Source organism: Heliangelus exortis, chromosome 1 (genome assembly GCF_036169615.1).
Source record: "Heliangelus exortis chromosome 1, bHelExo1.hap1, whole genome shotgun sequence".
Classification (NCBI taxonomy): domain Eukaryota; kingdom Metazoa; phylum Chordata; class Aves; order Apodiformes; family Trochilidae; genus Heliangelus; species Heliangelus exortis.
In genome coordinates this window covers 129,691,442-129,707,678 of record NC_092422.1, presented here as the reverse complement: position 1 = coordinate 129,707,678, position 16,237 = coordinate 129,691,442, and the positions used below count along the sequence as shown (strand labels likewise).

The 16,237-nt window shown below is 37.2% G+C and overlaps 1 protein-coding gene across 12 annotated transcripts in view; it reads right to left on the bottom strand.

Moving 5' to 3' along the window:
• The window catches only part of PPP1R12A (protein phosphatase 1 regulatory subunit 12A), a 113,639-nt gene that overhangs the window by 51,509 nt on the left and 45,893 nt on the right, over positions 1–16,237 (bottom strand). For all 12 annotated transcript variants that reach the window (XR_011730269.1, XR_011730271.1, XM_071766221.1 and 9 more), the window contains exons 2-3: positions 16,030–16,160; positions 2,305–2,423 (exon numbers count right to left, since the gene is read on the bottom strand). Coding sequence is in view for 10 of the 12 variants with exons in the window: in XM_071766221.1 (XP_071622322.1) it covers positions 2,305–2,423; positions 16,030–16,160 (250 nt within the window). In the remaining 2 variants the exon portion in view is untranslated. The remainder of the gene's footprint in view (positions 1–2,304; positions 2,424–16,029; positions 16,161–16,237) is intronic.

The following is a 16,237-nucleotide window of genomic DNA, read 5'->3' as shown; positions in this document are numbered from 1 at the left end:
CTGTACTATCAAAACTGTGGCACTGCTTTGTTTTATATAAGGAGCAATGCTAAAGCTAGAGAGATAATTGCATTCAGCCGCAGGTATAGTCAAAGATGAAACTGTTGTAATGCATTGGTGATGATTCCATATTAAGATAAACAATTAAGTTCCTATTTTAGAGCTATTAACTTCACAAGCTAAAACATACACACAATTAAGCACTTTCCAAGTGATCAGGATAATAGTTAAATAAATAATTCTGTATGTAATAGCCTAACCTGCAAGTTAAGGATGCCGTCAAAAGCAGGTGATTGCTTAGATAACTGTCTCATGATACAAGATACACTCTAAAAGTTCATACCAGATTCATACCCTTTCTATTCTCACTCACAATCATTACATATTTCCTGTAATTTCATCTTTGCATATGAAAGCTCTTAGCTTTTACACCTTCAGACACAAATTCAGAAACAGGGATGCTGTGTGCCTTCTCCCCTGCTTCTGTGAAGTGGTCTGGCAGCAAGACAAACTAGGTTGAATGCATACACAGAAACACATTCATATACGTGTGTGTAAGTAAGTATATACACATGAAAAATAAAATTACATATCTATCTATATATATAACCAGAGGCAGTGTCCTGTTGAGACCAGGAAGGCAGAAATGTTGTCAGCTATGTTAGCAGCATGGTCACTGTTCAGCATCCCGTTCCTGTTCTCCACAGAGGGAGGGGTCAAACCACCCTGAAGCACAGCCCAGCCAACTTTTTTCTCACCTGACATGGTGCCTCATTCAACCAGTGTATTTTTGAAATCATCTGAAGAAGTTCTAAAAATCCTGTGCTAGTCAGCTGACTAACTGACACAAAAATATAAGAGAAATGCTTGGAAAAATGTACTATTTTAAAACAACACGAATTATCCATTTAGAAGCCAAATGCTACAGTGTGGGAACATCTACATTCTTCTCAGACTTACAGAGACAGCACCATAGATAGTTTAAATATGAAATAAGTAAATTAGACTGACATTTGCAGTGAATGGTGGGATTTAGTTTAGGTTGCTAATGCTAATATTACAATTAGGCTTGTACACTTGCAAAAGAATAAAAATTAGCAAGTAATGTTGAATCAAACCAAATCGCCTCAAGAAACTTCTAGTTTACTGTCAAATTATGTTAACCTAAGAGATCTAAATTCTACACTAACAAAAAAGTAACATTTTCAAGGAGGAAAAAGCCTTTCAAGAGCTAGGAAGAGTTCTAGGAGTAATAGAGATACATTCCCTAGCACATTCCCCCCAAAAGCTCCATCTTCATTTGGAATGTCATATTCCTTCAATACATAAAATAACACAGAACATGTCACCCCAGTTCTTGCACTGGGAGGTTCTGGGATAGCAGTGCACTTCTGTTGGACATTCGAGATGGTTGGTCAACAACAACTAAATGTTCTTTTCTCTGCATTGGAAAAAACCAGAACTTTCAAAGGCCTTTCACTGAAAAAAACAGCTGAGGATTGGAAGACAGAAAACTGGAGTGTAAGGAGGGGAAAAAGTGGGGCAAATTAATCAGTATGCTTCTTCAAAGGCTAGTTTCTCTTGCAAAGACACCACTGCTAGTATTAGCAACTTCCTAGGAACAAGGTGCATAAATTTAGGGTATACATTTTTAAACTATAGTGTCAAAACTTGATACTAATATAGCGCTCACGGAAGAGTACACAAAACTGAGGAACTTAAATGTTCATTATAGGTTCTCAGGCCTAAAAGAAGTGCAATCTTAGACTCCGTATTCTAAGGAATAGTTGCAGACATTTGGCATTGTAGAAGGGCATTGAAAGGGTTAGATCTTCACACAAAGGGAGATTCACAGGATACAATATAGTTGTTTATGCTTCTTTTAGTTATTCCAGTCTTCCTTGTAGTCAATGAAGAGAAACAATTACCTTAGGGTTGGATTCAACTCATCCTAAAACTGATATCTGAGTCAATGATCTGTCAAGGCAGGAATTTTTTTAGACACAGTCTAAAGCTGGGATATAGCAGGTTATATCCCAGAGGCACTGGGACAGTTTATGAATACCACCTGAATTCTGGTAAGTGAATGCAGGAATTCAATCAACACCAGTACTTGTGCCCTTTTTCTTCATGCAGATGGGCTGAATTAAAAACATTTAGAAGACACTTTGAGCTCTGTAGATTGTAGTGACAATTCTCTTTAGAAAAAAAATGGAGTGATTTCAGAATTCCTAATTTAGCATGCTTTAAAAAAATATATTTAGTGTTCAGTAAACAAAACCACTTTTCCATATTAAAAATTACCTTGTCTATTTACTTCATTCTGAAGCAGCTCTTCCATTGCCTCTTCTTCAGCAATATCTAATGGAGTGTCTCCTTCACTATTTACAGCTCCTACGTGTGCTCCTTGACTAATTAAATACCTGCCAATAGAAAAAGAAAAACAAACTGTAAGCAACACTGTAAATCTAATGTAAAAAACCCCCTATCTTCCAAACAAATTGTACTTCAACTTAAATATCAAATTTATAATATGACTTAAATATGGGTAAATTTGATGTTTATGCTATATGCTAAACTCTTCACACATGCAACATTTTATTACCATGTGTAGGTAAAGTCATCCATGTTTTGGAGAAAAAAAAAAAAAAAAGTCAAATATAATTGCTTGTGGCTTATCTTTTTTAGCAGGTGTTAGCTTTTCATCTCCTGTTGCCTTCACTGTGAGGGTGGTGAGATGCTAGAACAGGTTGCCCAGGCAAGCTGTGAATCCCTGGAAGTGTTCAAGAGCAGGCAGGGTGGAGCTTGAAGCACCCTAGTCTACTGGAATGGGTCCCTGCCCGTGGATGGAGTTTGGAACTACAAGATCCTTAAGGTCCATTCTAGGATTCTCTGATTCATCTTGAAATTCTGTATTTCTAAAGCAAGTAAACATAGCTTTCATTTCATCAGCTGGTATTTAACTGATACACCTACATGTGTTCTGTGAAAAAGAAGCTGGAGGTGTGTAGTAACTCCAGAACAATGTGTCTTTCATAATTTACTTGTTGCAAAATGGCAGTGTCCAACAATCAGCTACAGAAGAATAATTCAGAAAATCCAATTATAATTTATAAAATATTTTTTTATGTATTCGTTCAAAAGGTACATAAATCAGTAGCTTGACCCATGCTATGGTTATTATTGGAGCTAAATCTTCTAAGTGCTGACACTGAATCTAAAGGAACATCTTTTAGACACTGCTGTTCTCTAAGTACAGAGAATTGCAAGGATACCAGGACCACTAGGAAAGACAAGAACAGGAAAATAAAATAATTCCTGATATTTTTTCCCCAGTGTTTCCATGACAAACATACACAGTCTGGGAAAAACTGGAAGAATAAGTTTGTTTTGTGACACCACTGGGTTATGAATGCAAAAATACTTTTATTTTGAAATTTGTCTTTCAGGAATCACTGCTGCATATTCCTAAATATTTATTATAGACTGAAATTAACAATCTTGAAAAAAACATAAAACTTTGATTTTTTCTGCACTGCTATGAAACCCAGACTATCTTCAATCATTTTATGAAAAATAATAAATACCTTTCATAAGTATTTCTGAGGCAGTAACAACCTTGAGACTACTCTAAAAAGTCAAGCAGTCCACATCAAAACTGGGGCTCAGGAACCAGAAGTTAAAAATTTTACCAAGGCCTACAGTCTGAACAAAGCAAACCAAACCTTGCAGCTGACTTTCATATGTGTGTGAGTTTAGTAACAAAATGCATATAGAGATACAAAATTAATGAAGAGGAAGATATATCCTTCTGAAGACAGTTATATCCAGACTCGAATCTTTTTTGTGAATTTAGGAGGCATTTATTGAAGAATCTGGAAGACGCTCAAACTTTGGTTTTACTAAAGTTAACATTTTATTTCAAAGTTATTTATCTAAGCAACAGAAAGAGGGGCCCATGTTTACATTTGAACACTGCCTCAGTTCACAGTATCTGGAAACAAGCTCACAGAGTCATTAGGGATATAATTAACTTTAAGCACTTGCTGAACCTGAAGGTCACCAGAATGGAGACAACCACAAGACAGGGCAGAGAAATGGCCACTGAATTAATTCAAATCATTAAAAATTGCTTGCTGAGCTCACTGGAGAATCACTACTGAAAACAACAGATCCCTTCAGACTAGTCAGGAGAGTGGATAGTAGTTTTTAACACCTAAAATGTGAGGATAGGGATCCTCCTAAAAAAATCTCTAGCTGAACAGAGGTTCACCATGTTGTATATACATTTAAAATAAATATATTCAGTGTGGCCTTCTAAGAAAACATGGCTTTATTTCTTGCAGAGGTACCAAACAACAGGATAACTGAGCTCCAGCAGCTTTTAACTAATCAGAAACTTCAGATTCTTTTTTTTAAAGTGTAGATGGTAGAGTTTAAATTAATAGCATGAGTGTCTTAACTGAATGATAAGAGGAGCCAAAGACGTAAAAGGTGTCACTGTCTTCATGTAGATGTGCAAGCTGTCATTTGAAGAAACAATCAATTAAAAAAAAATAATTGGACCTGTTCTTGTTTGGTTTTTTTGGTTTTTTTTTAATTAGCAGCAAAAATAATACTAAAAGGCAAGACAATCAAAGTTATACCTACCTGCATGTATAACATAAAGAGATAAAATCACAGCTTCTTATGTGATTTTTCTCAAAATAATATATTAAAGAAAGGCCTAGTCTTCCCTCCCTCCTTCCCCCTCTTTTTTTTTTTTTTTCCTTCTTTAAAAACCTTAAGCAATACAAACTTGAAGCAAATACAATATTACTATTATAATGTTGTGGTAAATCCTGTTGTGCTGCATAGCACATATAGGCCCAGTGTCAGTGGTCAAGTTTCAAGGAAAATGTACACTTGGTTTAATATGAGTGAAGAACCAGCACCCAGCAACCCCCACACATACTCTCTTCTCATGTATCCACAGTTATGCTCACTTTTAAACACATTATTGAAAATCCACAGATATACTGATAAAAAGTCACAATTTCACTATTTTTGAAATATATACACTATTTTGAAATATTTCCACATTTGGTGGAGAGCATTAAAATGGGGCAGATGGCTGGCAGGTCACTAGGACCCTTCCCAGCACCCCACTCTGTACAGGGGGATCTCTTCACCCTTTTTAATGACAGATAATTCCCCTTTTATCCCTTTCTCCACAGCTCTCCTGCAGTCTTTTCTCCTGAATGTCTGAATAACAGAAGAAACTTAAGGCTCCACATTCAATACTAGAAGCAAAAGGAACAAGTATACTTCCTTCTGCATAATTTTCAGACCAACGTAGAAGAAATATGACTTGAAAAACAATTAGGTCAAACTTTTAGTGACATCTTATTCAGGCACCCTGCAAAATGCCATCCCACGCTGTCAGCTGCTCTCGTGCACCAACCTTCTGTCTCCCAACAGTGACAATTCAATACAGACAGGTTTCTGTGACTGCATTTATATTAAAATCAAAATCACAGTAAAACAGGCATTTTTAAGGTTATGTTTCTTGGCAAACTCCAGAAGATTCTCACATATTTCTTAGGGGGTGGGGGGAGCTGCAGTACTTTTTAAATACAAATGTTTCCTCTATGAGAAGTACAATCAGACATCAGCTCCACAAAACACCAAGTTAAATAGGGCCAATCAGCATTATTTGTCAAAAGTGTATGAGGGATGATTTTAAGACACCTGATATCAAGAAGAGACCTGTCACACATCTTTGCTTCAAAATTGTCAAAATACTCTCAAAGTATCAAAGTAATATGCCACAGAGATCAGGAAAAAAATTACCCCTACACAAACAGCATTTTCTATCAATTCTAACTACTGTACCTATTTGAAAAATGTTTATGAAGCAAACACTCCACTACATACCAACACACCACTGTGTTCTTATGTTCTGAACATAGTTGGCCTACACTGCAACTTGCACCCCCAAGAAATCACAGTGGTTTGCAGGAGCATAGAAGAAACAGTGTAGATAATGGTACCTGGTTAGCCCTCCTGTGCTCTTGGAAATCTCTGAAAAAAGCTAGCAATAAGCTCTAGAAATATTTGTATGGAGGCTAAAACATTAACCATGCAAAGATGGAACAGGAAAAATTTGCAGTTGAAGAATATGAAAAGCAACTAAGACTTCATGTTTTACCATACCCACAAAGACAAAAGACATATGAGAGTTCACAAAGCAGTGTTAAGGTGAAAGTAAACAGTGACTGAGAAGACAAACGTAGGAAATGTTAAGAAAGCTATATAGGGAATCATGTTATATCCTTAATACTATTTTTAAAAATGAAAAAAAAATGCATTTGAGCCTGGAAACACCAGGATGAATATAGGGCAAAAACTTCACCAGTAAAGAATTAGTAAAACAAATAGTATTTTTAGAGAGTAAAAAAATTGTATCAATTGCATGAATTGTATATCAAATGTTAATTTCATTACAGACTTTGTGAAAATTTTATTCTCTCTTTGACTTTTAAGTCTGCACCCTGTAGTGCAAAAATGAAGGCTGAGTTTATAAAAATATCTTTTTGCAGGTGCAGGAAGAGTACATACAGTAACCCTAGCTCACAATGTTCTCTGTGCTCAGGATCTTTCCTTTAGCAAGTCTTCAAGCATTTGTGGTGATATACAGAAGTACTGTCACATTACACTGGTTGAAAAGACAAGGTAATAGCATGGATACAGAAGAGTAGGAGGAAGCAGGAAAATGCTGCTGCCTGCCTTCCTCAGCTAATTCCTCACCTATAAGAGACGATCACATCACTAGCTCGCTGTCCCTTCTGCCTTGTGCCAAGAGCAGCATTGCTATATTTGGCTATAGTAGCACCACAAATACTGCTGCTTTCTATTTTTGTGGAAGTTATGAATATGGGCCTAACTTAGAAAGCTTGTTTTTGTACAACAGCCATGTGTTGGCCTTAATATCAGTACAATTTAAACCAAGAGAATATATTTTACTGTGCTTAAACAGATACTAGTCTAATCACATCACAGAACTTACCATGTTTGTAATTATATTATGCAATAATATGATTATTTTTGCATAATTATGCAATAATCTCTCTACGAAGCAACACTACCATCCCAGTACAGCTTTCAGCATCACCCAGCAATACTGAACTTGGTCTGACCCCTTGTTAGGTATTGGCAATCCACAATTCATAGAGCAGTTCTTTACCTCTCCGGTCCACTTTGAACTGCCTAGAAAACACATTATTCCAAGAAAAGATCTTACTCTTTATTCATTTTTTATAAGCAGTATTTAATTGGCAATCAAGCAGTTTCAAGTAATTTCTTTTCTGTACTTTTTTTCCCCGTCATACCAGCAGTTTATAAAAAAACCCTACCTACATTTTTGTCTTGTAGTATCTGAAATGTATCTAAATAACTCACTCTCACTCTCACCAATGCACACCAGCCTTATGTCTCTAGGGATACCACACTATATATACAGGGATTTTGGAAGAATTTAAGCAGCTTTTACCTTGCCTCAGCCAAGGATAAGACTAGAAAAATACACAGAGATTAGATTATCTGCACCAAAATGACGTAGTTTAGGATATCCAACAAAAGACACAGGTGTAAGAAAGGCTAAGTAGGTCATAAATTGCTTTTGTGTCATTAGAAGGTCTAATGTATGTGGCAGAATAGGGTCAAATTCACAACAGAGAAAAACACTCAAGCTGAAAGAAAATTAAAACTGGGATGTATAGAGGTGCATCTCACCACACCCATGTTTTCTCCTAGAAAACAACACTCAAGACCAACTTTACTGTGAATCACTTTTGTATCAGATAACTGAATAAATACTACATTCAGTACTCAGTGGCACTAATAATTCCATAGATTCCAGAGTCTAAGAGAAATTCAACACCGCCTCTTTCTGAAACAGTAATTTTGAATAAGTTGATGAGCTCCTCACAAGTGTCAGTACACTGTATTTACCAAGCATTTGTTCAATTCAAAACCTGACTGATCATGTATTTAGAGCTGCTCTCCCATGTCATAGCTAGATTTGTGGCAACAAGCAGTTACAAGCCATCACACAGGGAGGACCTGATGTGCTATATTTCTCAGGAGTGTACCCAAGCTCACAGGCTTCCATAGGTATCACTCTTCCATATGCATCACATTCAATTTTAAAATTCATAGGTAAGATATCTCCTCCAAATAATTTTCAGGATACCAATAAGACCAACAGTTTGTGATAAACAAGTAAGATCTTTCCAATGCACATCACTTCTCAGAGCAAGGTGATTTTCTTAGACACAAGCTGCACATTCAAATTATTTTCCAGTCAAAAACTAGGTATTAAAAGAAAAGATACTTTCCACAAAATCATTTGTCCCTGAACAAAGTATCTCTGCAGATGTTTACCAGATTTAGCTTTAGAAGAAAGGAAACACAATATACTTACTAACAAATCTTTAGGGTCACATATGGAAAAACACAGAGTAATACAATCTGAAGAAGGTACCTACAGAGCATACACTGTGAATTTTTGTGCCATCGGCTCTCCTAAGCTTCCTCAGTAGAACAAACAAGTATCAAATCAGTTAGATCCTACAACTTTCTTTAACCCATCAACCATATCTTATTGTGTATTCCTGCCAGCTCTTTTTTTTTTTTTATCCAAACATCAGATCCAAACATCAGCTACACAGTAGAAAAGATTAAACTCTACCATATAGTGGCAAGATTTTAAAAAGGAAATTTCACCATCAACCTGAACTTAACTGGTGCTTCACTATTCTTCAGATGTACCTACAAGAAGCAGAAACATGTTGAAAACAGTCCACTGCCACTGTACACCTTCATAAAAGAAAATGCCAACTGATACTAGCTCATTGATCTTCTCCAAGTTTCTCCATTATGTTCTCTAACAGAAATTAGCTTTATCCTTGCAGACACCTAATGTGAGTTCGGAGGAGGAGGAGGAAATTCTATGTTGCTGATAAAGAATGAGCATCACACTTTGATTTGGGGCAGAGAGGGAGGCAAGACTACCACACCAGCATATCTTCTTTCTTCCAGAAAGAAACAAGGCAACAAATAGAAATTAATTAACTGACACAATCTTCCAGAGCCTGTGGTTATCTTTTAACAGCTCGCAAAACAAACGCTGTCTATTTACCAGCATCAACTTGTAAGAATCCCTCATTCTTCTAGAAGAGCTGTTTTTCTTTGGCTGGGAATAATCCTTTCCCTGTTTTTGTTTTGTCAGATGGCTTGTTTTACAATGTATCCTTCTGAAGTCTTCTGCACATTTCCTGAGTGGGTTGTAGCAGATTTCATCTTAGGTCCTTTTTCCTTTTTATTTTTACTCCTGTAGTTAAGACTTCCGTGTGTCTTGTGAAGTAATGCCTTCAATTCTGACAAAAACGTTCATTCACCTTGTAGCATCTCAGTCAGAGCAAACTCTGTTATCAGTTTCCATAATCAGTTTGCATGGGGTTTACACAAAAACACCAACTTCACTTTGTCATTCACAAATCCAAACTCCTGATCCTACAAAGATTTATTTCTGAAAGTATCACTAAGAACATAATTTCACACTTAGTTAAAACCACAACTGGGAACAAAGTTAAAGGAGATGGGAGCCATTGCTGACATTTTTATCAGTCTGCTTTGCCTAAAAATAGTCTTGCTCCTCTAGGATTATAATAATAGGTTGTAGCAAAAGAGATTAGATTAAAAACACTCCAGTAGGTTATATATAAGTATATATATATACTCCAGATCATAAAGTTATTAAAGCACAGAGAGAAATTGATTAGAAACAACTGTTTTGAAACATATCTTATGGCACTGAAACCCTCAGATAACATGGAAGAATATTCAACAGTACTAGGTGGTTCAGGCTCATGAGGTATGAGACGGGGAGGACTTCATCTCAGCAGAGACAGCTTTCTGATCAGAGGTGCAAGCTATATCTGAAAAGCTACCCAGACTTTTTTTTTTCTCCCCATGTGTCTATGCTAACTGCTGCTGGCAAGCCAGATCAGCTCACTGATTCAAGAGAGAGCAAACTCTCCAGACACTCTGAAGGTTAGACTTAAGCTTATAGTTCCCACATTGCTGTGTGATCATCAGATAATGCAAGAGAGGGGTAAAGAGCCTCTGGAGGAGGGAACACCAAGGAGAGAGGGGAATGACTATCTATTTCTGCAGTAGTCTCAAGTTAGACCACATAGAGCATGTTGTGAAACTGCACTGAATTCCCTTTAGTAGGTGTTGCCAGACAAGCACTGGTCCTGTCCTTGCACCACGGGCAGGAATCACTGCCACTGTAGACCCACTGCAATCCCTGCAGGGCAAATAGAGCTGCAAGTAAACCACTTATCACTGAATATCTATGTATTCAACTACAGGCTTGCAGGACTGTCTCTCACTCCTCCCTATACCAGACAACAATCACTCATTTAGTCTTAATGGACTGTTACTAAAATAGTGAGATCCTGGTACAATGGTTTTCTGAGGCTTCAGCAAACTAGTTTGGCTGGGTTCACTTTCAGGTGACTGGGGTTTGGAAAAACAGAGGGGTGTCAGCAGCAAGGCAGTGGTTACACACAAGTCATTTAAAGCCTGCTTGAAATATTAGGGGAGGGAGGGAATACAAGATAGGAAACTCTGGGCAAGAAGGAAAGCAGGTGTGCTGGGTTTCAAAGCAGAATAGTTGGTCAAGTTGTTATTCTCTTCATAAATGAACTGAGTGAGAAAGTTCTGAGCTTTTAAAGTTAGTCCCTAACTAGTCATATGTTTCAGCCTTTATAAGTTTTAAAATAAAGGTGTACTTTGAAACTGCAGGATCTCTATGTGTAACTGTGTATCAAACATGCCTCCCAAACATGAAAGCAACCATGCTGAGTTATACTAAACATCCATTTAACATCTAGCTTGTATCCAAAAGCAAGCACATCTTCAAGAAGAATGAAAATGGGGTGAATACATGATAATTTTCCTGTGCTATCTTTCTGGTCTCCAAACACTTGGTTATATTTTCTGAACCAGATCCTATTTGTATGTATGTATTTTGTATTTTTAATGTATCTACCCTCAGAGGATTTCTCATCCCTTGCACTGATGTGAAATTTTACTACCTACAGCAATATTTGGTGAATGATTATTCAGATGTAGTATTCACTGCATCAAGGTATGAAAACCATATTCCTCCCTCAGGAGACATCTGTCTCCTCGTATTTTTCTGTTTGTTTTTTTGCACATAGGTGTTAACTGTCACTAACTTAACTGTTATTTTTGAAAAATTCCTTTTTTACACTTGCTGGAAAATGCACCCTCATTCATGATGGTGAAAACGCAAAAGAGTAAAGCTGTATTAGAGATTCCAAATACTTGCAAACAAGTTTCAAAATACACCAACTATGCATAGTACAAAGTTCACAAGAAAATACATTTTAAACAAAAACTTTAATTCATAGGCAGAAAAAAAAATTACCATTGCAAAGTTACTTTACAGTAATCTGGTGTAATACAAAGCAGAGAGAAATAAAAGAGTAAATATTTACTGTTTCTTAAATGCCTCTGCATTATTTTTTCTTCTGTGTTACATTTTTTTGCATTCTAGAATGAATTTGCTTATTCCCTGATACAGAAATAATATACAAGCTCTTTAACTGTAGAAAAGATCTGATAAAAAAAAAAAAATCATCATCACCTGTTTTGGCAACTCTGAAGACTTTTAATATGATGTATTCATATCACAGTTACTTGTAAGCTTACACACATACACTAGACTAACACTAACTTAAGTAGGCAATTTGAAAATTAAACTATCTAGAGAATTTCCAGAAAGCTGAAGCACTCCCAGCATTTACAGATTCAGGAATAACAACAAACCGAAAAGGAACAGTTGACCTCCATGGCAGTTTTTTTTTGCTCTTACAGCACAGTATCTCATCAGCAACCAGCTGACACTATTTCACACTAAACTATGTTCTCTTGCTGTATTTCACCTGAAATGGGTTTCTACAAAACTAACATTTCTTGAACTGCAAGATGGCATTTTTCAGAGGAGATGAGAAACATATCCATGAGAAGGTGGCTGTTTCAGAGGAACAGAAAAGTGAAACGGGACAGGAGATGCTGCTGGGAGAAGGTATCAGAGGACTGCTGAACACAGTGGAGGATGACAGGTATGAGGAATTCACTGATCAGACAGTGGAGTTAGTGACAGCAAGATAGAAACCCGTGTGAATGGGGGCCATGCCACAAATTCACAAAGCACATTAGCAAGTAGCATGGGACTAGTGAAAAAAACCTGGTTGAAGTGGTGGCTCCCTGTGATATTTTTTGGGTTTTTTTGAGAAGCTCCTATGCTTCTCTCAGACCTCGGCCACATGGTGCACTCACCCAGGAACATTTGAATAATACAGGGGCTACTTACATTAGGAGAGAGGGGAGAGAGGGGAGAGAGGGGAGAGAGGGGAGAGAGGGGAGAGAGGGGAGAGAGGGGAGAGAGGGGAGAGAGGGGAGAGAGGGGAGAGAGGGGAGAGAGGGGAGAGAGGGGAGAGAGGGGAGAGAGGGGAGAGAGGGGAGAGAGGGGAGAGAGGGGAGAGAGGGGAGAGAGGGGAGAGAGGGGAGAGAGGGGAGAGAGGGGAGAGAGGGGAGAGAGGGGAGAGAGGGGAAATCAGGTGTTCAGTGAGAGCACAGCAAGATGGGAAAGTAGGTGCACAGATCAACCAGTGAGGCACCATTCTGTACTATACCTAAGTGGCTCCCAGCCATATTCCTATTAGTTGCAGAAAATGAGTGTTAATAGAAAATGAGTGTTAGTAGCGTTAGTGTATGGAATACACAGAAAGAGCAGTTGAACTGTGAGATTGTTTGTATATTAATTCAACTGTAAAAGCAGTCTGAAGAGAAGCCTCTCTCACTCTGTAAGCAAATACATTAACCACCCCAAAAATAATCCTATAGAAGTCAACTGTGCATCAGAACAGCTATGATACAGAGTGTACTAGTAAGGTTTGTAATGATTAAACTTTTTCAAATGCTATCAACAGATCCTGCAAACTCCAACACATCCCATCTCAACTGTGATTCATAGACTCTAACCCCAGTGATGAATCATGCAAGAGTTAGCATGCAATGTTTAACATAACTTCTGCTTTCTTTTCTTGTTTTAAGCCTAGAAACTAAGGTACACACACACATGAAGAATGTTAAGGTTGGATGGTAAACATAGTAAACAGAGGACATACTTTGTGCAAGAAATCTCTAAATTACATTCTAAACATGGAAATGCATTTCATAACAGAAAATATCCCACCTACTAGCTCTGTTGCTTTTAAAATGTAATTTCAGATTTTGAGTTGTATATGTAAAGTAATTCTTTGAATTGGAAAAATATATGAATGGTAAGCAAAATTAATATTTTAACTAAATTTGCTTTTTTGGGGGATTTTAGATTTTGGACTATTTCAAGAGAAATAAATTCAATCTATTTACATCTAAATGAATGTCAAAAAAAAAAAAAAAAAAAAAAAAAAAAGGAAAACTTAAGACAGCAGCAGAGGAGAATAAACAGCTTGCTGAGTCTGCAGCTTGAGAAGCTCTACAAAGCTGTGCAACAGCCATTTTCATGGGAGGAGAAAGTGAAGCACAGGTCAGACTCTCCCTAGCCCTTCATTAATGAAGTGGGAAACAGCAGAAGCCATTCCCTAACTCTTTTCTTCAAGAACAGAAGATGTTCTGTACAAAAATAATAGCCTGTGTCACACAGGAAAGAAAGAAAGACAAGCTATTAAATGTTAAATTTTCCAGTCTATATTTAAAAAGTCCCATGATTTACCCAAATTAAAAGCTCCCTTCCATGAACCAGAAAACGTAGTGCTAAAAACGAAATCTATCAGATTCAGCAACATATAAATATACATTCTCATTCCAAGATGATGCATCCTCACTAAAGCAGATACTGGACCCAGTAAATAAATAAAATAAAATTTTGGCCATCTATTTTATCATCCTTTTTGACTTTCCCCAGTTTTGCATCAGCTGTGAATTTTGTCAATTTTGTAAATAATTTGAAGCTGAGCTCCTGCAGAAGCACTTTGAAGGCAATCTAAACAATGTAGGACACATCAGAGATAAATATTGGTTCACTCAAGTCAGGTTACCTTCCTCAGCTCTATGTGCAAATCTGTTTCAACAGCTTATCTGCAAAACTCCTTACACCTTAAAAACATTGCTCTGCCACTACCAACAGTTTACATGTCCCACATTCCACAGGGCTATACTCCAAGGATCTCATTTCTTTGAAGGTATTTCTGGTCACAGAATGATACATTGGTTTGGGTCGGAAGGGACCACAAAGGTATCCATGTAGAGATCCAAACCCCCTGCCATGGGCAGGGACACCTCCCACTAGACCAGGCTGCTCCAAGCCCCATTCTATCTGGCCTTGAGCACTCCCAGGGAGGGGGCATCCACAATTTCCCTGGACAACCTATTGCCTAGCATTTCACTAGCCTCGGAGTAAAATATTTTTTCTTAAAATCTAAGCTAAATCTATCCACTTTCAGTAGGATACCATTACTCCTTACCCCCTACAACACTTATCTAGAGAAAATATGCAGACAGGTCCTGTTCCAGTCTGAGAGTAAGAAAAAAGATGCCAGTCCTCAGCAACATTACAAATGTCACACACTCAAATCAATAGGAAAAAAATATCTTGTGGAAATGGGGCACACGTCACCTTTTCTTCCCTGAAGATCTGCCTACACTAGGCTGCTATGTCAAACCAAGAAATTATCTTTTTCCTACTGTGGAAAAAGGCAGGTGTTTTACCTCCACTAAACTGCAGAAAGGCTTATATTATCTCAGTCTGTAGGGAAACTCCTCTCATAGTATAGCCCACAAGTAAGCATTTCCAGTGTGCATGCAAGGGAGATCACAGCATCAAATATCTGCATAGTGCAGAAAGGCAGATTGCAAATGTTAGTGGTCACACTATGTTGCAGTTATAAAAAGGATACACAAAGCACTTCACTCCATGAATACCCAAAAAAAGAATTTTGCCAGTGAAAATGCTACACAAGTCTCCAGAATGTCTCCTTTCCCATAAGATTTAAGCAATTAAACCTCTCAAACTCATAGAACAGATCAATACATGATTACCTAAACTTACAATTTTCAACTTTCACCATTATTATTAGTGATTATAAATATGTGATAAAATAGTACTTTATATTTTATCCAAGACATCACACTGAGCTTAGCAGAATTAATCGAGTCTATGGTTATCCAAACAGTTTTTAGAAAGACACTATCACCTTTTTTACTACAAGAACAGCACGTTCAACAACAGCTGCCACACATTTTTCTCAAATATATCATTACCCCAGGTTAAAAAGGACAACCTCTGGGAAAAAATTGATTATAGCATATCTTCAGTAGCCCCCAACACTTCAAAAATAACAAGACCACTGTTCAAATTTACTGCTGAGTAAGCTTTAAGTAACACCATAACAGGCATCTAACTTCAACTGTAAGATTTTGCTCAACAGCCAAAATAATTGGCAAAGGTCACCTCTGTACACCACACCTTAAAGACAGAAGTTTCAAGACTGCAAATGCCATTGCAAAAATAATGTCCTACACATAGACTTATCTCAGGACAACGTTTCAGATTGCAAATAAAATGTAAATTTGAAGTTCCTCTCTATGCCTCCCCCCAAAGCAAGAAGAAAATACTTTTTTAAAAACCACGTGACAGTTATGAATAGTCTTAAATTTTTACATGTTACAGCTACCTAAGACACAATGTATGAAAGCTAGAAAGAGAAAATGCAGTGCACAAATAATTGGACACAGCACACTTCACAAACACACAATATAGCATTGTCCTCTCTCATCCTAGAGGCAACTAAAAAGAAAATTTATCAATGCTATCTGCTTCTAGTGCCCCTATAACAATGTATTAGCAATATACATGTATTTCAAAAATAGAGGAAAAAGCCTTACTCTGCTATATCAAGATATCCACAGGAAGCAGCTGCATGTAGAGGTATCCAGCCTTCATTATCTGGTTGATTAATATTTGCTCCATTTTCCACCAGAAATTTCACCATATCTACGTTATCATCTATACAAGCCTATAAAGAAAAAATATTTAAGAAATAAGTTCATATTAAAGCTGTTCTACAATACTGTGCATCTTTAAGAAACATCT